The 19,645-nt window shown below is 52.4% G+C and overlaps 6 protein-coding genes and 1 non-coding gene across 7 annotated transcripts; 6 read left to right on the top strand and 1 right to left on the bottom strand.

Moving 5' to 3' along the window:
• Positions 1-4: 4 nt before the first annotated feature.
• Positions 5-2,516, bottom strand: SMAC4_09165 (uncharacterized protein). The gene is made up of 2 exons (XM_066090905.1): positions 1,500-2,516; positions 5-1,421 (listed from the first exon to the last, which is right to left on the bottom strand). Exons 1-2 carry the CDS (start codon positions 1,797-1,799, stop codon positions 492-494), a joined length of 1,230 nt encoding a protein of 409 aa, XP_065947572.1. The 5' UTR covers positions 1,800-2,516; the 3' UTR covers positions 5-491.
• Positions 2,517-3,073: 557 nt separating this feature from the next.
• On the top strand, positions 3,074-5,316 carry SMAC4_09166 (uncharacterized protein; the record flags this gene model as incomplete). The annotated part of the gene is made up of 4 exons (XM_066090906.1): positions 3,074-3,445; positions 3,502-4,015; positions 4,078-4,183; positions 4,260-5,316. 4 exons carry the CDS (start codon positions 3,074-3,076, stop codon positions 5,314-5,316), a joined length of 2,049 nt encoding a protein of 682 aa, XP_065947571.1.
• Positions 5,317-5,828: 512 nt separating this feature from the next.
• SMAC4_14019 lies at positions 5,829-5,901 on the top strand. The gene has a single exon. It is a non-coding gene; the product is annotated as a tRNA-Lys (tRNA).
• Positions 5,902-8,169: 2,268 nt separating this feature from the next.
• SMAC4_09167 (uncharacterized protein) lies at positions 8,170-10,870 on the top strand (the record flags this gene model as incomplete). The annotated part of the gene is made up of 2 exons (XM_003347414.2): positions 8,170-8,244; positions 8,582-10,870. The coding sequence occupies 2 exons, from the start codon at positions 8,170-8,172 to the stop codon at positions 10,067-10,069; spliced, it is 1,563 nt and encodes a 520-aa protein (XP_003347462.1). The 3' UTR covers positions 10,070-10,870.
• A 204-nt stretch (positions 10,871-11,074) lies between these two features.
• On the top strand, positions 11,075-12,275 carry SMAC4_12903 (uncharacterized protein). The gene is made up of 3 exons (XM_066091146.1): positions 11,075-11,306; positions 11,486-11,623; positions 11,829-12,275. Exons 1-3 carry the CDS (start codon positions 11,241-11,243, stop codon positions 11,982-11,984), a joined length of 360 nt encoding a protein of 119 aa, XP_065947570.1. The 5' UTR covers positions 11,075-11,240; the 3' UTR covers positions 11,985-12,275.
• A 274-nt stretch (positions 12,276-12,549) lies between these two features.
• SMAC4_09168 (uncharacterized protein) lies at positions 12,550-15,205 on the top strand. Its single transcript, XM_003347415.2, has 2 exons — positions 12,550-12,973; positions 13,098-15,205. Exons 1-2 carry the CDS (start codon positions 12,891-12,893, stop codon positions 14,554-14,556), a joined length of 1,542 nt encoding a protein of 513 aa, XP_003347463.1. The 5' UTR covers positions 12,550-12,890; the 3' UTR covers positions 14,557-15,205.
• Positions 15,206-16,030: 825 nt separating this feature from the next.
• Positions 16,031-19,536, top strand: SMAC4_09169 (uncharacterized protein). Its single transcript, XM_066090907.1, has 2 exons — positions 16,031-16,520; positions 16,593-19,536. The coding sequence occupies exons 1-2, from the start codon at positions 16,417-16,419 to the stop codon at positions 19,141-19,143; spliced, it is 2,655 nt and encodes an 884-aa protein (XP_065947569.1). The 5' UTR covers positions 16,031-16,416; the 3' UTR covers positions 19,144-19,536.
• Positions 19,537-19,645: the final 109 nt, after the last annotated feature.

Below are 19,645 nucleotides of genomic sequence, written 5' to 3'. Positions count from 1 at the left end.
GTCTACTGCCATACTGGTTAGATGATGTGACTTCAAACGGAAGGCGAGGGGAGAGATGGGGGCATGAGTGAGAGGTATATCATCGCATAACCCACCCAGTTGCTTGGTGACACTTGACTTGTATGTAGCAGCTCCTTCCTTTGTTTAAAAACACATCATGACTTCTAACAATGCGACCATGTAGTGAGCACGCCCGGAAGATTCATAGAAACAAAATGTGGACGCGGGAAAGTGCGCTTTGCACGTAGTACACTGGTGAGCTACCGTACTATGCCTGGGGATGTGAAAGTAGTATTTGCTGTTTGTGGAACAGGCAGAAAAGGGAGAACAGAGGCAGTGACATGAAATAATCGCATTTTCTCGGAGCAAAGGTGAATATCTAGTAAGAAAAGGTTTTACTTGGGTGCTAATCGTATAAACATAAAAGTATTTGGGCTTAACAGGCCGGGAAAAAAGAAGAAAATTTTACCGTAGGAAGATCATTAAGCCCCTCATACAACCGCCATGTGGATCTGCATTCCCTTGTCGGACTTCCAGACAACCGCGGTCTCCGGCGCCACGAAGAAGATGGATCCCTCCTTCAAGTCGAATGTCTTGCCCTCGGTCAACATGGTACCCTCGCCACTGGTAACAATCAACACGCCAGGCCCATCGCTCGGCGCAATCTCGTCGCTCTCCCCAGCCCCCAGGTCGGCCTTGAGCATATCGAACTCGCTCATGGGCGGCTTGTACACCACTGTGTGCCCCGCCTTGCTCTTCTCGCTCTTCTTGCTCGGCAGCAGCATGTCCGCCGCAGTATGACCTTGGAACGTTAGCGTCTCGGCAAACAAGTCGTAGCTGTTGCGGTCGGCAGGAGGACAGAACCCAGCGTTGAGCACGTTGTTGCTGCGGGCCATGCACTCGACAATGTCACCCGACAGGTAAGCGTGAATACCGTCGGCGGGGATATAGATGGAGTCACCGGGTTGCAGGACCATGAAGTTCATGCAGAGAAGGGCGACGAGAGTTCCAGGATCCTTGGGGCCGTACTGCTCCTGTAGACGAGGGATCAGGTCGGGGATGTAGTCGTTCTTGGGCCCGAGGTCTTCCTTTGGGGTCTTGAGGAGGGACTGGGCAATGCTCTCGACGGAGCCCTCTTCGGCCTTGAGCAGACTTCGGGTAATCTCACGGAGGGTGGCGTCGGTCCAGGTGTCGGTGGTTCCGGGAGGGACGAATTGCTTGAGGAAGGGAAGCTGGAAGAGAGGCACAATGTCGGAGAGTGGCTTCCATCCAGCAAAGACTTCGAACTTGGACAGAGCTACGGCGATCTCGGGTTTATGGTTGGGATCGGTAAAGTTCTCGGGGTCCTTCTTATGGAGCTTTGTTGCGAGCTCCTTGTTGGGGTGAATTTGGAGGGGAAGGGCTTTGGCAATGGAAAGGATCTGGAGAGGGCAGAAGTTAGCACGAGCGACTTGAGCCGTGGGTACGTTTACAATCCGAGTAGCTTATTGTACCCATACCTTTGGCAAGAACGGGAGCTGGCCGTCGAGATTCTCAATAACCTTCTTCCCCAGTAGTGTCTCCTTGTTCTTGTCGAGGATGTCTTTCAGGGGCTCTCCAGTCTCCAACTTCTTTGCTGGAAAGTCGGGATAATCGCCGAACCACATTTCCGAGTAGAACTCGTCATCTTTGATCTGGAAGCTTTTGTCCGTCTTTACGCATAGTTGAGCGGCGAGAGACTCCTTTCCCTTTTTGCCCCAAGGGTAGTTGTTGCAGGAGCCTGTGAGCTGGAAAACGCGTTCGGGAGTGGTGACGGTCATGGTGTCTGTCGGTAATGGTCTGGGAGGTGTGTGTATTGGCGAGAGTGGCAGTTTGAGTTGGATTGGAGAAGTCAAGCTGTGAGAATGCAATAGTTGCTGTCTTCAATGGGTATATCGAAGGAAAGTCTCCGACGACGGGGATGTGTGGTGTTGTTAATGGGCAAAAGACCAATGTCAATGTCGTCACCACTTCTGCCAGTGGCCTAACTGTGAGTGGGGCAGTCCTTAACAATTATGTGCCAGCCATTATCAGACGAATTGTACCCATGTAGGCTCGGCATGGCGTTCATCACATCTATAAGTGTGAAAACGAGTCCTTCCGCGCTCCATGCACTTCATTTTCAAAGATCAATTCTCAAATCAAGGTCGTCCATGTTGGTTTATAACGAGAAGCATCCTTTGCAGGCTGTTGTCATTGTTGTTTTTTTTGGTTAAGGCGGTCTGGTGCTTTGTTGACGGATGGTTCCTTGCAGCTGGCGGGCACTTGTTGCAGGGGCTTGACATGACGTATAAGTGTTAGTACAGCCGACGCCTGTTTGCCTAATGACTCTGCACGGGGCAGGCAAGGAGAGACGACAAACAAAACAGAAGGACAGCCCTTATGAGGGTCCAGATGGCTTTAAAGGCAATTCCACGTGGAGAGAAGGGCCAGAAAACAAGAAATCGGGTTCGATGGAGAAGCCGTTGCGATACGAGGCTTGATCGAAGTTGGCATTTGCAGATCCGGAACCCTGGAATCTGCCTGCTTTGCACTAACAACACAGCCCAGCCCAGCAGCGTCGTCACAGTGGCAGGGCAGGTCCCCAATGGATGGTTTCAGTGTTCAGTGGCTCCCCCCCCCGCCCCAGCAAGTCCCCTTTCTTGGCGCCATTGATGTCATAAGTCCCTCCCCAGTCGACCCTTTCCCCGTTCGGACGGGAGTCCCGTCGTTCTTGTAGCACTGCTTCCAGACTTCCGTCGTCATGGCACCTCATCTCTTTCTCGATGCCTCGCCCACTACTTGCATCTCATCCGGCTTGGACCCCATGTGTCTGGATTTTTCCATCAAAGTACCACACAAGAAGACTTAAGCTTCCATGCAACCCGGACATCAAACCACTCACTCCCACTCTTAGGATTCTCAACTAAACCCCCTCCCTCTTTCCATTGATCAGACCCGGTTCCGTAGTTCACATCGTGACCCCTACTATATTAAGCTTGCGGGTATAACCTCAGCCCTTTCCATAACCACTACACCCCAACAAACCCTTGATGTGGTAACAAAATCCGCCAACATGCTCGACGAAAACTTGACTGAAAAGAGACAAGATCCCCTCACCGGGGAGAAGGAAGAGAACCCCATCACGGGCGAAACAGGTCCCGGTACGGGACTCAAGGATCTCCTGCCTCTTCCCGCTGAAAATGCCCAAGACATCTTCCAATCCAAAAAAGCCTTCGACAAGGCGGCCGGCAGTCTCGAAGATGGCCACACCCTCTCCCATGCCCTCGCCACCGAGGACCATAAGCTGAAGGGCGCCGCCCAGCTTGAGAGCGAAAAGGAGGTTCGCAACCTGGGCTGGAACGAACCCAAGCAGGAGATTGCTGCCCCTCTGGTTGGCGGCATCGACAATGAGGAGCTATGGCTGCTCGTTCGCCGCTTCAACAAGGCAAGTGACCAGTTTCTATCATCTGGAAGCTGAACGCCCTTCTAACACCGTGACAGCAAATTATCCACACCAAGGCAGTGGTTACTCCCGTGCCCGGTGGTCTGGACCTCAACACGGCCGAGGAGGAGGAATTCTCCCCCGACAAGATGCGCGCTAACATCGAACGCTTCTACATGTCCGTTGTTGTTGGCATTCTCGCTGCCGTTAAGCACATTGCCCGTCTTCGGTCCTGGCGTGAGAAGGAGCGAACGGCCTGGTTTGCCGGAGTCTACTTTACTGCCTGGTTGTTTGACTTTGTCATGCCCCTCATCACCGGCGTGATCATTGCGCTCATTGTCCATCCTCCCACACGCGAGCTGATGTTCCCTCCAGCACCCATCGCCCTTGTTGACACCAACACTGGTGGCGTGCAAAAGCCGTGGGCGGGTACCCTCGGTAGCAAGGATAGTGCTACGGGTGCCCCTGAGAATCACAAGGGTGAAGCGGTCGAGCAGGAAGCTGATAACTTGGTCAACGGACTTGCCGAGCTCGCTGTGAGCAGTGCGGCCGGTAAACATCCCGCTGGAGATGGTGAGTCTCGCAACCCCTTGTTCCTCTTTTCTCCCCGGCATCTGTTAACATGGGGAATGCAGTCCATGACAAGACCAAGAAGCCCATGGAGCTGGCCATGTGGGCCAAGCTTCGACCCTTCATGCAGGTAGTCGGTAACATCGGTGATAACTGCGAGCGACTTGCAAAGTACGTTTTTCTGTCTTTTATGTTTCCTCACCGGCACCTGTTATGTATAACCGTTGAATCACTAACCATCTTCCAGCGCTCTCTCCCCCACCCCTCCCTTTCCAAAGGACACTCACCGTCTGCGCCTGGCAACCCTAGTTATTCCCCTCTTCGGCGCCTCCCTTTTCGTCACCTCCTATATGTTCGTCAAGTCCCTCACCTTCGGCTTCGGCTTCGGCATGTTCGGCGACCCCATCATCCAGCACGGCATGGATTACCTCAACCGCGTCATCCCCGACTGGCAGAAGCTCCTCGAGCTGCGCAACACTCTGCTCAAGGGCGTCCCCACCAACGCCCAGCTCACCCTCACCCTCCTGCGCATCGGCGAAGCCAACAAGGCCCCTCTCCCTCCTCCCCCGCGCGTCGTCGAGCAACCTGTTCAGGACCCAGCCAACCACCCGCCAACCCTCGACTCCGAGGCTCAAATGCGCCTCGAGGGCGCCGCTTACCCCATGAACGCTTCTCCTTCGGAGTTGGACGAAGCAGCGCACGTAGACCCCAAAGACGGCCTACGCGAGGCCGGCTTTGACGTTGATTCCCACTCCAAGAACAAGCAGACTAAGAAATCCAACAAGGTATTGGGATGGGTCAAGAACGTGACTGCCGGCCTGGTCCACACCGGGGGAGCAACCGATCACGTTCGTGCCAAGCTCGGCTCGCACCACGCCAAGGAGAGACTGGATATCGTACCCCCCAAGGACGAAGTCCCCGTCTCCGGTCCCGTCAAGTTCGATTGCCGCTTTGACGGCAAGAAGGGTCACTGCTACGTTAGCACGACAGCTACCATCCCTTCTATTGCCTTTGCTACGGGTAAGGATGATGAAGGTACGACGGTCATTGCGGGCAAGGAGAGGGAAGACATCAAGCCCGTGTGGACGGTTGCCGTGGCGGATATTGTTGAGCTGAAGAAGGTGGGCGGGTATGGATGGAAGGCCAAGATTGTTGTGGATTGGAGCATGGAGAGGGAGGTCAAGGATGGATTGGAGATTATCACGACGGAGGGCAAGACTTTCAAAATTACTGCGGTGCCGTTGAGGGATGAGCTGTTTAATCGCTTGGTGGCTATGGGAGGGCAGAGGTGGGAGGCTTGGTAGATTTTTTTATTTTTGTTTCACGGTTCGTGCTAACACGCGTTTATGTTTATTCATATTCCTCGGTGTGTTATTTAGAAGGCATTTTACTTTATGGTCGAGGACGAAAAGGAAGTGGCAGTGGTAGTGGGAGTGGAAGGGAAGGGAGAAGGTATTGTTATCAAGGTTTTTTTTTTTCTGTAATGTTGTAATACCAATGGCAATGACTTATGAGGAACAACTCTGAGATGCTTCGAATAACCGATGACATTGCACGTATTTTATTTTCTTATCCGTTATTATATCTCTCCCATGGGACAGAATGATTACTGTTCGATACGGAAAGAAAAAGGACTGTAAAAAGGACAGGAAAGGAAGTGGGATTAACAGTGAAAATGAGTGAGAAGAAAGAAAGACGTTGTCTACAAAGTTTTCCTTTTTTCGAAAGTGTAGGAGCAGTAAGGAGAATAACTCTATAAGGACTTATCTGACCAAAAGAAACAACCAATGACATGGCAGCTTTGCTTGCAATAGCTGCCCGGCTAGCTCAATCGGTAGAGCGTGAGACTCTTAATCTCAAGGTTGTGGGTTCGACCCCCACGTCGGGCTCAATTCCCGATGTTCAACAACATCTTCTCTTTTTGTCGTTTTTTCCTTGTTGTTTCTATCTTCATGTTTTCATATTGGGGCATTCTCCTCTTTTTTTTTTCTTCTTTTTTTTTTCATCAGGCAGTTGAAGTAGTTGCAGACACCTAGGTATTTAAGATCGGTCTCGGCTATAATTGGAAGAGATGTGTGTGTACGTATGTACGTGTGTGTTAGGTGAGTATCTTTTTGTTCTTCTGCGGTGAACTGTCATGATGTGTCTCCCACGACTTTCTGATGTGTTAGTTCAGGTGGTTAGGTTGCTTGAGTTCATCCAGGTACGTGGTTTCCTACCGGATCATAGACCATAAAACTCGGAGGAAGGAATGGATCCTGGATTAGTGTATGGTTGTACATATCAGTCCTGGAAAGTCTGTTAGCGTGGGACTTCGCAACGTGCTCTTCGCAACTCAACCAATATTCCACCAAAATTTGTATGAGAAGTAAGTATCAGCCCGATGTGTCTTCCCATGCCTCACATACTCTCTCCAATTCTTTGGTTTGATTTTGGTCATCCCGTTGTTTTTTTGGTGAACTTTTGCTGCCATTTATGACAAAAACCGCACTAACATACCTTTGAGGACTGATATGTACGTCTGCAATGTCAGGTGTGCTTATCCCTTCCGGGCATGATTGTGATACATGATTGCTTCCTCTGATGCTTCTGTATAGAATTCCATAAGTGTTTTCATCTGCGTGCTCAGGTATGATCTTGACTGACATTGATCTTTTTAGTATTCCATTAACTGTCATTTGAGTTGTTGGAACGATGCTAGTCAAGATCGGCACAATGAAAGAACAATAGGGTCTTCTATTTCTTTTGTCTGATTCACGTCTTGGTTAGGTCTAGGCAGATGTTGGAGGTTGCCAATCTCATTCCCTTTCATCCGAAGTTGATGTTGTTCGCATGGACCCAAGTGTTATGTACGTTGAAAACTGAAATTGAAAACAACAATAATAGTTGGATAGACGGTGTCAGCCTGAGATGCTGTCCACTTTTTTTTTTTTGCTGTTCGTCTTTCGTTTTCTAGAAAGAAAGAAGTTGAAACCCACCCAAGCTGTGGCCTGTGAGAGGGAGAGACACGGATGAGGAAAGCCGAGAAAAAGCTGGATACAGGTAGGCAAAAGTCAGCCAAAAGAATAACGAAAACGGTTTCATCCCTGACATGCAGACAAAATGGCAAAGGAAACAAAAAACAGCCGTCATCATCTTCCTATTCACAAGCAACCAACACGCAGTGTACAAGTTACCTACAACCAACCCACGCCAAGCTTCGTCTACCGTTTCCCCGTCAGTGTCAATGTCGATGTTGCCCCGTGCGTCTCCAAACTCCCAAATTCCCGATTTCAATGTTCAGACCATCGATCTGGCCAATCCGAATTCGCAACGCGTCAAAATAGTGGGGAGAAGTGACGGAAGAAAGGGGGTGTCGGCAGGGGAAGACGCCAAGGCTTTTTTTTGGGGTCGCGAAGAGAACAGACCAGCAGGGAGAGGAAAAAAGAACAGCGGGAAACGAGAAAGAAAAAAGAAAGAAAGGAACAAAGGGAGAGCTGGAGGGAAAAGGAGAGAAAGAAAGGGGTCTCTTGTTTTCCTAAATAAGCACTCCATAATTCCCCCTCTCCAGTTTGTCTCGCTTTCATCTGTCAAACCATACCCACCAACAACAACGAAAGCTTGAGCCAGTCAGTGAATGAACCTTGGAGCCAACCAGTAAAAAGAACTGGAACCAGAACCTGGAGTCGTCAAAAAGGTACAAACTACATCCAAGGTCCCTTCACTTTCCGTACACACCCCGCCTTTTTTTTACTGCCCCATATTGGCCATTCCATCCTGTCGCATTCCCTCCTCCAGTTTTTATTTTTTTCTGCCGTTTCTCTTTCTTTCTCTGTTTGCCCACTTTCTTTTTTTTCTTTCCTCTCATCATCTCCCTCCACTTCACACAACCACACCACCGCCACTCCCACGTTTGCAAGCAACAACCTTTCATTTTGCAATCATCTCATCAACAACATCTCCACATCAGGCAGGCAGGAGTATTCAATAAGTTGCATCTCCACGCAATCTTTTTATTGCTTGTTTCTTTTTCTTCTTTTTCAAAAAAGACAACTCTCGCCCGACGACAACAACTCGCGACTGCAATCAAGCTGGAACCTTGGCCACACACCACCACCACCACCAGACAACATCACCAGCACCATCCTTCTCGTTGCGCCCGCTTGAAAACGGCAACAATGCCGCCCAAGAGAGGTCGTCCGTCAAACGCGCAGAGGGAGGCAGAGCGCAGTGCTGCAGTCTCAAAGGGAAAGGTAAGACAAACTTGCGAATCATTGATTTGTATCTTTGATTGTTTGAGTGATTGCGACCGCAAAGTGAGAGACAAAAAAGAAAGATGTCAACATGGCATTGCAGTTTGACTTTTTGCGCATATCCCGCACCGATACCGCCAGGCATATACGACATGAACGAAAACGACATGAATGTGAAGAAGAAGTAGACATATAATCAACCATTGGGATCAAGCCGGTTTCTCCCATATCATTTACTCAACAACACTGTCTCGTTCTCTTCATGATGATCACCAGTCTCATACGTGCATCTCAAGTTACTACTGCTGAGCACCTCATACTAATTCGGCGACATTAGGCTGCTGCTTCTACTTCTGCTGCTGCTGCTGCCCAAGAGTCGGCGAACACCCCCAACGGTTCCATCACCGTGTCTGTCGGTGGTCTAGCTGCCTCTGCCGACCCTCGCAGTCCTGAGACGGCTAAAACCGCCAGCATGGCCGCGCCTCGTACATCCGCCAGTGCCTCTAAGAAGAGCAAGGGTCAAACACATCCGGAGACTGCTGCAAATACCACTGCACAAGAGCCCGACGGCTCCAGCACATCTAATGCCATGGACGTCACGACCAACGGCACCACGACCTCCAAGACCACCATCACCAATACCCATGACAGTAAACCCACTGGAAATGGCACGCCAAAGAAGAACGCCGAGACTGCCATGGTAGTCGCCGGCAACGGCGACAGTGAGATGGACGGCAGGAAGAGCAAGAACAACGACACAGCCTTGGCCAGAGGCAATGCCTACACAGCGGCGTCACGCGTCATCGGCACTGGATACGAGAACATCAACAATCTCGAGGAGATCCAGCTCCGCCAGTTCCAAGAGGACATCGACGCCTACCAGCACGACCTAGCCTACTGCACCGCCACTCTTGACCTTCCCGACCTCACCCCCCAGGAAACCCGCACTTTCCAGCTCCGCCAGCTCGATCTCGGCCACCAGATCCGCCACTGCCAGCACAGGATCGAGAACCTCCAGGTTCAGTTGCGCCGCCAGGGAATTCCTTTCACCAACTACGGCGCATCGAGTGGAGGACGGGCGTACACAGCTTCCCTGCTTGCCGGATCGGGCCAGGTAGCGGGCATGAAGCGCGTGAGGGGTCCGTCAGATGATGATGAGGACGACAATGGCGGTAAGACCACGGGGGGATCAGCCAAGAAAGCGAAGCTGACGCCCGATGAGCCACAGTTGCTGGACGCCGACGGCGACGAGATGATGGCCACGGGCTCTAGAGAGGCAGACGGAGGCGGTAGTCCCAACGGCAACAACTCGTCCGGTAATTCACCCCATCGGCTTCCCTACGGCACCCCCGGAACCTGGGAGTTTAACATTCCCGTGCACCCATCCTACCCACACCAACATCACCAAAACGGCAACGCCGCCAACTCCCCGCAGCCATACGTGGATGAGGAGAACCAGCAAAACACGGCTCTCCAGCGCCTAGGTTACTGGAAGTGTCGCCTGTGCTCGGCGCCCAAGTACTTGCTGGCCGGAACCGGCCGCTCGCCCGCCGCCCCCTGCAAGTGGCCGCTCAAAGACATTTCCAAGATGATTACGCATTTTACGGAGATGCACACGGAGCACAGTCCGGCCGAGCGCTGTTCAGAGCTGGGGTACGCGCTGGCCAAGAACCGCGGCCCGTTCGAGTACTGGCTGCGTCGCACCAGGGCGCAGAACGTGGGCGACGGCGAGATCATTGATGAGGTTATTGAGACGCTCATCAATGGTGTTATGCCGCTTACGTTGCGCAGGTTGAGTAGGGCTGCGGCTGGGATGCCCGCTTAAGGTAGCTGGCTTGGGCTTGTCAGGAGGAGGAGGAGGGGGTTAAGATATTGACTTGGCTTCAGACTCACTTGGGCGGAGCTACTCAGAGGTGGATGGAGCAGCTCAGTACACTGGAGATTGCCTTCACCGACCGATCTGTGGTTTAGTGCCATTCGGCAGCTTACGACTGCGGATCACCAGGGCTACCTACTGGCTGTGCATATCTTCTCTCTGAAAAGCATCCGTCAGGAGCCCCTTGACAACATTGTAAGAGTATATGAAGGGTAAACCTACCTACCCACACATACAACTTACTCAACCGTATACTGGCACGGGAGAGTTGGTACATCCGACCACAAGAAAGCCAACTGGGCTTCATTAGGGAAGCCGATCAACAAGGACTGGACTAGATTTGACGGGAACCACATTTGGATGCCATGGAAGACCGGAAAAGGGGAACCCAAAAGTCCAACAGCCCTAGCGTTGCATGATATGACTTCAAACGAAGGCATCGACCACAGCATTACCGGATTTTCGCTTTTATTTTCGCTTTGGGAAGGAAACCCCATCCATTCTTCAGTACTCACTGATCAAACATGGCATGGCGTATGGTGGTATTCGAACATCGGGCTTTTTTTCGTCGTTGTAGATACCATAGTGCCTTTGAAGAGCTAAGCGATCATCAGTTATGGTACCTTGGCTAAGTTAGTCAAACATGAATGAGCTATGAGATTAGCGGCAATGAAATTATAATCAACCAATAGAGTTCACCCTCGTGCTTGAAGTGAAAATAATTGCAAAACTGAAAGGGGCTGAGGGTACCTTAGGTTGCGATCAACGATAGTTGCCCAGGAAACCGTGTTGTTCACATCAAGACAACAAAGCACCACATCCGATGGTGCACGGAGCTTCTGTTGATATGATGTTGATGTGATGTAATCAGAGTGAGCAACTCTAGACAAACGGACCAAAAGGGACCAACTTTTGAGGCACACTTGACTGGCCTTTCCATCAACGGCCACTGCACACCCTATCGTCTTCATACTTCCCAAGTATCTCGACGTGATATATAAGACCACATCTCTCGCCTCAAACCGCCCATCAATTTGACTTGCCAGAGGACTGAATCGAGATACACTTACCTTACTCACCCTACCTACTGTACCCACCTTACTTTCCTGTAGAAGAAAACATGGGTATCGTCCACGTCGAACTATTCGAGTTCAAACCCCTGGCAACACAGGAGGAAGTTCAAGATGTGGGTTCTGCCCCATTTCTCCCCTCTTTCTTTCTTTCTTTCTTTCTCTCTCCCTCCTCCGACCCGGACTCACGACTCACGGCGGCAAAACACACCATCAACAACCGAGCCATGTGCTCCTAACTGAAGAACAAGGGAAGTAAAGAACACCAAGGCTGACTTTCACTTAAAAAAAAAAGGTCTGCGACAGAATGATGTCCCTCAAAGACCGCTGCACCCATCCGAAAACGCACATGCCGTATCTCAAGACGGCGATAGGGGGTGCGAATGTTTGTCCTGAGGGCAGGACGAATGTTTGTCCTGAGGGCAGGATGAATGTTGGTTTTTTTACTTACCTCACTGCGTTGTTCCCTTTCATCTTTCACACTCTGCACCCTTTCACGTTTTATATGTACCGCTTCATCTCCTTCCCCTTCCCTTTCACAGACCAGACCACGACGGATGTTTCATAACTGAACGTAACGGAATACGACATGATGGATCTGGCATGATGGATTTTGATACTGACAAAGAAGCAAATAGGGCCGCATCTCCCACGTCTTCGTCTCCGAATTCGACACGCCCGAAGACCGCAAGTTTTACTTGGAGGAGGACCCGGCCTTTCGGGAGTTTGTGGAGAGCATTGAGGGAATCGTGGAGGGGAGGCAGGTTGTTGAGTTTAGTCCGGGAGAGTTTTGATCGTTTGGGTTTGATCACTGGTGGAGGAAGTCCTGGATGAGGCTCTGATTTTGACGGTGTAGAACTAGCAGAGCGGAAGATTGGAAGGTTGAATGAGTGATGACCGCCGGGAGGGTTTTGAGGCTTGATGTCTTGTGATGGTTGTTGGTGTATGAAGCTTCAACAACAAGGCGAAGAAATAAGGCTGAATGAAGATGAATAGGAGAGATGGTGATCATCAGGAGTTCTGTCGATGACCGAGGTGCTTAATCCGGGGATGTTTTGGTTTGGAGTGAGGAGGGGACGTTGATTGGCAGCGTTATGGCATAGTGTATTTAGCAAAGCCGAAAGCACATCTCAGCCCCGCACATACATATCAACTGCTAAGTCAGCAGCTACAGCGGTAGAGGTACATGCACTAGCAGCGGCTTAGGGAGGCTGAGCCCCACACGTGCCGGGCATCAAGGTTCTCGCTTGCATGGTCTGTTTAGCAATCGTGCCATTGGTAGTGCTCGTGACAAGTTCAGGGGACTGCTACTGCCGCGTCGTAGTGCTTACCCCGACGTCATTTCCCTCCACCTTCTTCTTCTCTTTTTGGAGGAAGGAAGCCGTTGTCGCACTGGATTCCATGCTCCTTTCAACAACAAAGAACCACCTGACACGCACGCGGCACCGCACATCCTAACACATTCGACGTCGATCAGCGCTTGTGTAGCAAAGGGTTTCTTTTCTGCCATTCCCAATTCCTCAGTTACGTGACTATCCACCATCGCGACATTTGCGGGTCGTGTTTATTGTTCACGGACCTCGCCGTACGATTCCCAGGATACTATTCGGATCTCGCAAGACGCGACGACCAAGACGACCATTCGAATCGCCCCTCTTTCTCGTGATTGACGACAATAAACGAGATCAGATTAAACAATCATGTCGCAACAATCGCATCCTACGGGTACATTGGCGAACCTGCCTCAACCGCCCTCCAATCCGGACACTCCGTCTGAGACGCCGTGAGTTTACTCGACTTTTCGATCAAGACCTACCGTCATTTTGTTTGCGCCCGTGTCCGGTGCTTCTGTACTTCCTTTCCCAAACCCTAGTTTCACGATAGGCTTACCATCATATCATCTCCAGTGGCACCCCGACCAGCACCACCACCTCACTTTCCACCCTGTCCACAACCGCCATCAAGGACGGCCACCGCGGCCATGTCCATCATGGTAGCGGACCACATACAAGCAACCGCTTCAGCGGCGACTACACCCGAAACCCGCCTTCCAATCCTGAAGCCGAGCGCAACGATCGCATAAGCCGTCTCCCGGGCATGATGTCCGCCCTCCGCGGTGTACAGTCTCCCGGCTCTGCCGGCACTCCTCAATCAGCCATGAACAACCTCTCATATGGCCAGTCTTTATATTACCAGCAACAACAACAGAGCCAACAGAACAACCCCAATGTCCCGGTAACACCAGCCTACTTTGACGCCGCAGGCCAGCCCAGAGCTGCCACCAAAATGTCCACGGTCGGCTCCGCCTCGGCCACCGACTCGGCATACGAGGGCACCACCACCGCATCGCTTTCGGCTACCTCGCAGGCCGGAACCAACACCGAGACTGCCCCCGACCTCGATGGCGGCGATGACCAGAGCATGACCATGAACCTCGATCCCCGTGATAACGATACAGACATGGGCATGCCGACGACTAGTCCTCCGGCCAGTGGGTACGCCACGGGCCCCGACACCATGATGGATGATGACGAGGAGAGACTCGCTACTAGGAGTGTGGGCACCTTTGATGACAGGATGAGCGACTACGATGATGGCCGGGAGAGCTTGGTGGGCTTCGGAGAGGGTGCGGGCAGTACGGTTAGTGGACCGATATACCACCGACGTCCGTTGCCGGGACAGATTTCCGGTGGTCCTTCGGGATGGGGACTGGAGAGAAGCAGTTCCGGATTGTCCGACATGCTTGCCGGCGGCGGCGGTCCGCCTCCCACGAGCAGTGGCAGCGTTGGCAGAGGAGGAGTCAGTGGCGGCGGAAGGGACGTGATCCGCGACATCATCCGTCGCGAAGGGGGTATGCTCCAGGACCGCGAATACAGCGGCGGTAGTGGTGGTAACGACTCCATGCCCGCCAGCAGCCAGTCGGCGACGGTGTCTAATGAGCGCCGTGATGCCAGAATGGTTGATGGCGTCGCCTTTGACGGCGATCACAACTCGGCTGCTACTGCTTCTCTTGCCCGCTTCCGGAGCCAGTTTCCGCCGATGGACGAGGACTTTGTCGATACCACGGCTACCGGCCCCTTGCCGCTTCCGCAGAATTATTCGCCTACCTCGGCTGGCCGTCATCAAAACCGCGAGGAGAGACCGAGGTCGAATCAGCAGCAGCATAATCCGTATCCGTTCCAGCAGTATCAACATCATCAGCAACAGCAGCAGCAGCAGCACAGCCGGACTTATTCGGAGTTTCAGCTGAGGCCGATGGATGCGTCGTTACCGATTACGCCGCCGACGGGTGAAGCAGATCCGAGGGAGACAGCGGAAAGAATGTTGAAGGATAATGTGACTGGCCACGATTGGAAGAATGTTTGAGAGGCGGAAAACTGCGTAGGAGACTTTCTCTCGCTGGTAGTGAGGGGGATATGGGAAGCGGGCAGGTAAGTTCCTGAGAGAGCGTGTCTCGGTTTGAGAGTGTTGCTTCTGAAGCTCTGCCATTGATGCGTCTTGCCTTTCCGCTTGATTTTCTTTCTCTTTCTTTGAACTATGGGTATGTGGGTAGCCATCGAGGTTGATATTACTAGGTATGAGCAAAGAGGTACAAACTCTAGGGATCACCGGTAACGGATACACGGTACGGAACGGTAGAAGGGATTGTGGGTAAGGTTGGTACCAATCATTGGTTCCTTGGCTTGGTTGAAAGAGCTTGATGCTATCAAATCGGATCTGCTTTCACATGGAAGAAATCTGTTGTCAACGGGTCTCAACGGGAAAGAAGTACCTATACAAACCACAGACGTTCTTTTATAGGGATGTCGAACTGGGGCTGAGATCCCATGGTCCAGTCCCGACGATGAAGGTCATCACCAATCGCTTATTGGGTTTAAGTAAAGGTACACAGCCAGGGTTAGGGTCACCATCATTATCGCGACTGAAGCTTAGCTCGAAAAAGTCCACAGTATTACATCATCCATAACATGGCTGTGTTTGTCGCCAAAGAGATGTTCGAAACAGTCAATTCATGAAACCTCAACATCTCAAATTTGGATCATTATGAGAATGAAACTTACTCAATGTCCGAATCATCAAATCGAACTTCAATTGAAGCTCTTCTCTCGGCATTCTAGATCCGCGGCTCAAGCTGACGGACCCCGCCTAACGCACTAAAAGCGGGACCCCGTCAAAAGTCAGAAGTCAGAACTTTGAAGGGACCCACCTTCCACGCGCGGCGAGGAGGGGAAGCAGGGGAAGCTCGACTGCTCGACATTCTTTCCCGCCTTCCCTTCTTGTCGTGTTGCCCGAAGCCTGAGGTTCCTGAATTGGCAGTTGCCTTTTGACTTTTTCTTATTTCTATCTTCATTACTCCATCTTTTGCTTCCCGACGAGTCTTTGGACCGGATCCCGACGAAATCGACATTGTTCGTTGCGAGAGAAAGTGGAAGTCAAAGCATCCACCAGATATTATTCGGTACCCTCCTTCGGCGCATCCCGACGCAAACCGCACATTTGACAGCAGCTTTTTACTCACTTCTTACTGTTTCACACGGTCTGATCCCACCTTGTCACTCCTGTTATCCAATTGCCTCTCTACATTGGCCCTTGCAGTGGGGTTATATGAGATAATAAAGAGAAAAAATAACTGAAGTGGAAGGGAAGTGGAAGCTGTTAGTTTGTCAGGAATTGGTCCTTCCATACCAGGGTTGAGCTTCGAGATCACTCTGACCACAGTGCCGTGCCGTGCCCCTGTTGGACTGGCAGACAGCAATTGGAAGCATCAGTCTTAAGGACGGTATCGGTGATCATTAGTGAAAGAGAGACAAAATGCATTTGGCAGCGGTGAGGACAAAGACCAATGCAGTTGCCATTGGCAGGTGGAAGACTCTGAGGTTGACGAGGACTATATCAACATCGACAACAACAAACCTCAAGTCACCCCGCACTCGTCACATCCATGCAGCTTCCCGCCCGTTGTTAGCGCCCTCCTCCTCATCTAGACGGTCTACGCCGGCTTCTTCTTTCGTCATTCGTCCATCTTCTGTCTCCCGGTTCCACTCTATCTCGTCGTCGGTCCCCTCTTCTCTTCTTTCTTCTTCTTCGCCCAGGACTTTTCCAAGATCTACTACAACTACTCGCCATCGCCCCAAGCTCCAGACTTCTGCTGCTGCTCCTCCCCCTTTTCTTGTCCTTGGATCCCGCTACTGCTCTGCCCACGCCAGAGCCAAACGCCGAGAAAACATGACGGACCGCGACATCCTCCCCGACAACTTCAAGCCCACCCACTATGATCTCGAGATCCGCGATCTCGACTTCAACTCGTGGTCCTACAAGGGCACCGTAAGGTAAGCTTTAGCTTTCCAACTTCCTGGGCTCTTTATCTCTCAGGCGCAAATCTGACTTGCGACAACATCCAGGATCGACGGTAACCTCGTCAAGCCCACCAAGGACATTGTCCTCAACACCCTCGAAATCAAGCTCCTCAATGCCAAGTTGACGGCTGGCCAAAAATCATGGGAGTCGACCACCTTCGCCGAGGACACCAAGGCCCAGCGCTCCACCATCTCCTTCCCCGAGGACCTTCCCGTCGCCGACAATGTCTCCCTGACCCTCGAGTTCACCGGTGAGCTCAACCACGACATGGCCGGTTTCTACCGCTCCCAGTACAAGCCCGCTGCCCCTGCCGCCGCCAGCGTTCCCCGGGACGACGAGTTCCACTACATGCTCAGCACCCAGTTCGAGTCGTGCGATGCTCGCCGCGCCTTCCCCTGCTTCGACGAGCCCAACCTCAAGGCCACCTTTGATTTCGCCATTGAGATCCCCGAGGACCAGGTCGCCCTCTCCAACATGCCCGTCAAGGAAACCAAGTCCTCCGGTCCCAACAAGAAGATTGTCTCTTTCGAGCGCAGCCCTGTCATGAGCACCTACCTCCTGGCCTGGGCTGTTGGCGACTTTGAGTACGTCGAGGCCTTCACCGACCGCGAGTACAATGGCAAGAAGCTCCCCGTCCGTGTCTACACCACCCGCGGCCTCAAGGAGCAGGGCATGTGGGCTCTTGAGCACGCCCCCAAGATCATCGACTACTTCTCGGAGCAGTTTGAGATTGACTACCCTCTCCCCAAGAGCGATATCCTGGCTGTCCACGAGTTCACCCACGGCGCCATGGAGAACTGGGGTCTTGTCACTTACCGCATGACCGCTATTCTGTTCGACGAGAAGCTTTCCGAGGCCAGATTCCGCAACCGTATTGCTTACGTCGTTGCCCACGAACTTGCCCATCAGTGGTTCGGTAACCTTGTGACCATGGACTGGTGGGATGAGCTTTGGCTTAACGAGGGTTTCGCTACCTGGGCTGGTTGGCTCGCGACCGATCACCTCCACCCTGACTGGGAGGTGTGGCCGCAGTTCATTAACGAGGGTATGGACCAGGCTTTCCTCCTCGACTCTGTCCGCGCTTCGCACCCCATTCAGGTCGAGGTTCGCGACGCTCTTGATGTGAACCAGATTTTCGACAAGATCAGCTACCTCAAGGGTTGTTCCATGATTCGCATGTTGGCCTCCCACCTTGGTATCAAAACTTTCCTCAAGGGTATTGCCCTCTACCTCCAGCGCCACGCTTACGGCAATGCCAAGACCGAGGCTCTCTGGAACGCCTTGAGCGAGGCTTCTGGTGTCGATGTCAAGACCATTATGCGCCCCTGGATTGAGGAACTCGGTTTCCCTGTTGTCAGCGTTACCGAGGGTCAGGATCAGACTCTTTCAGTTAAGCAGGCCCGCTTCCTCTCTACCGGCGATGTCAAGCCTGAGGATGACAAGACCACCTGGTGGATTCCCCTGTCCCTCAAGGGCAAGGTTGGCTCCCAGGATATTGAGCCTTTGTCTTTCCAGACCAAGGAGACCACCATCGACGGCGTCAGCCAAGACTTTTACCAGCTCAATGCCAACGCCACCGGCTTCTACCGCGTCAACTACCCCGAGTCTCGTCTCAAGACTCTGGGCACTCAGCTCGCTCATCTTACTACCGAGGACAAGATCTTCATCACCGGTTCCGCGGCCGATCTTGCATTTGCTGGCAACTCCACCACTGCCGCTCTGTTGTCTTTCGTCCAGGGCCTGAAGAACGAGACCCACTACCGTGTTCTTAGCCAAGCTTTGGACTCGGTCAACACCCTCAAGTCCATCTTCGGCGATGATGAGGAGGTCAAGAAGGGCCTCGAGAAGTTCACTCTGGAGCTTGTTGACAAGGCTCTCAAGGAGGTTGGCTGGGAACCCAAGCACGGCGAGAACTACAACATCCCTCTCCTCCGCAAGCGTCTTCTCCTCACTGCTGTCGCCAACTCGCACGAGGAGGTTATTGATGAGGCTTTCAAGCGCTGGAACGCCTGGCGCGCCGACCCTACCGGTGCTCCCATTCCTGCGGATCTCCGTCTCCCCGTCTACCGTGCTGCCATTAAGAGGGACGCCGCCAACGCCGTTGCCGCTATCAAGCACGAGTGGTTCACCACCCCCGCAATCGACGGCAAGGAGGTTTGCCTCCAGGCTCTCGGCCAGGTCACCGACGAGGCCCTCGTCAAGGACGTCCTCCTCCCCTTCCTCTTCGACGCTGCGCCTCCCGCCCACCCCAGAGACTCTGTTCCCGGCGCCGACATGCACATTCTCTCTGGCAACTTGGCCGGTAACCGCATCGCTCGTCCTCTTCTCTGGGCCTACATCCGCGACAACTGGGACAAGTTCAACGGCAAGCTCGGCGGCAACCCCATTCTTGTCGACCGCATGATCCAGGTCAGCTTGCCCAAGTTTGCGGATCTCGAGACGCTCAAGGAGATCGAGGACTTCTTCACCAAGGTCAGCACCAAGGGCTTCGACAGGACGCTGGAGCAGGTCAAGGATAAGATTAGGGGACGGGCGTCGTACAAGCTTAGGGATGCCGAGGGTGTTAAGAGCTGGTTGAAGGCTAATGGGTATTAAGTGTTTGGGTAATTGGGTTGTGGCATGTATGATTAGGTAGGTAATCATTTTGGTTGTTTGCGGATACACCCTGCAATGTATGTGGTATATGTTTGTTACTGGATTGTGCAAGTTTCATGTTTATTTTTCGTTAACCCCGGCGTGACCGCACTGCAGCAAGTGAAGTTTCAGTGGTTTGGTTGTTCGTCCCGTCTTTTTCATCTGAAATGTTCCGTCTCGTCTCGTCCCCGACCGCTTTCTGGGCTCGAGTGAATGGTATGACGCACTGTTTCCACGTGGAAAGGAAGTTGCGATGGGTTGTGCCTGCGCAGTTAGTTTGTATGCGGCGGTCAGGACCGACCTGACCTGACTGTGTTGCAGGTTTCAGCCTCTTAGTTTCCCACACTGGGCCCGGGAGAGACACTCCCAAACTTTTCGACAATATTGCGGCCCTGCCTGAGCAATTCGAATCTGCAATTGTTCGATGATAATATTGCGACGCTGATTGGATCAAGAAGCGATT

Source organism: Sordaria macrospora, chromosome 6, assembly GCF_033870435.1.
Source record: "Sordaria macrospora chromosome 6, complete sequence".
Lineage (NCBI taxonomy): Eukaryota > Fungi > Ascomycota > Sordariomycetes > Sordariales > Sordariaceae > Sordaria > Sordaria macrospora.
Note: the sequence above shows the minus strand (reverse complement) of the source record. Positions and strands in the feature narration are given on the sequence as shown.

Bases quoted from the DNA above. Each gene is read 5' to 3' on its own strand.
- SMAC4_12903 (XM_066091146.1), top strand. From the start codon at position 11,241: ATGGGTATCGTCCACGTCGAACTATTCGAGTTCAAACCCCTGGCAACA. The intron at 11,307-11,485 runs GTGGGTTCTGCC...TAAAAAAAAAAG, and splicing joins CACAGGAGGAAGTTCAAGAT to GTCTGCGACAGAATGATGTC. The intron at 11,624-11,828 runs GTTGGTTTTTTT...AGAAGCAAATAG, and splicing joins GTCCTGAGGGCAGGATGAAT to GGCCGCATCTCCCACGTCTT.
- SMAC4_09169 (XM_066090907.1), top strand. From the start codon at position 16,417: ATGACGGACCGCGACATCCTCCCCGACAACTTCAAGCCCACCCACTAT. The intron at 16,521-16,592 runs GTAAGCTTTAGC...GACAACATCCAG, and splicing joins TCCTACAAGGGCACCGTAAG to GATCGACGGTAACCTCGTCA.
- SMAC4_09168 (XM_003347415.2), top strand. From the start codon at position 12,891: ATGTCGCAACAATCGCATCCTACGGGTACATTGGCGAACCTGCCTCAA. The intron at 12,974-13,097 runs GTGAGTTTACTC...TATCATCTCCAG, and splicing joins GACACTCCGTCTGAGACGCC to TGGCACCCCGACCAGCACCA.
- SMAC4_09165 (XM_066090905.1), bottom strand. From the start codon at position 1,799: ATGACCGTCACCACTCCCGAACGCGTTTTCCAGCTCACAGGCTCCTGC. The intron at 1,422-1,499 runs GTATGGGTACAA...TGCCCTCTCCAG, and splicing joins AGCTCCCGTTCTTGCCAAAG to ATCCTTTCCATTGCCAAAGC.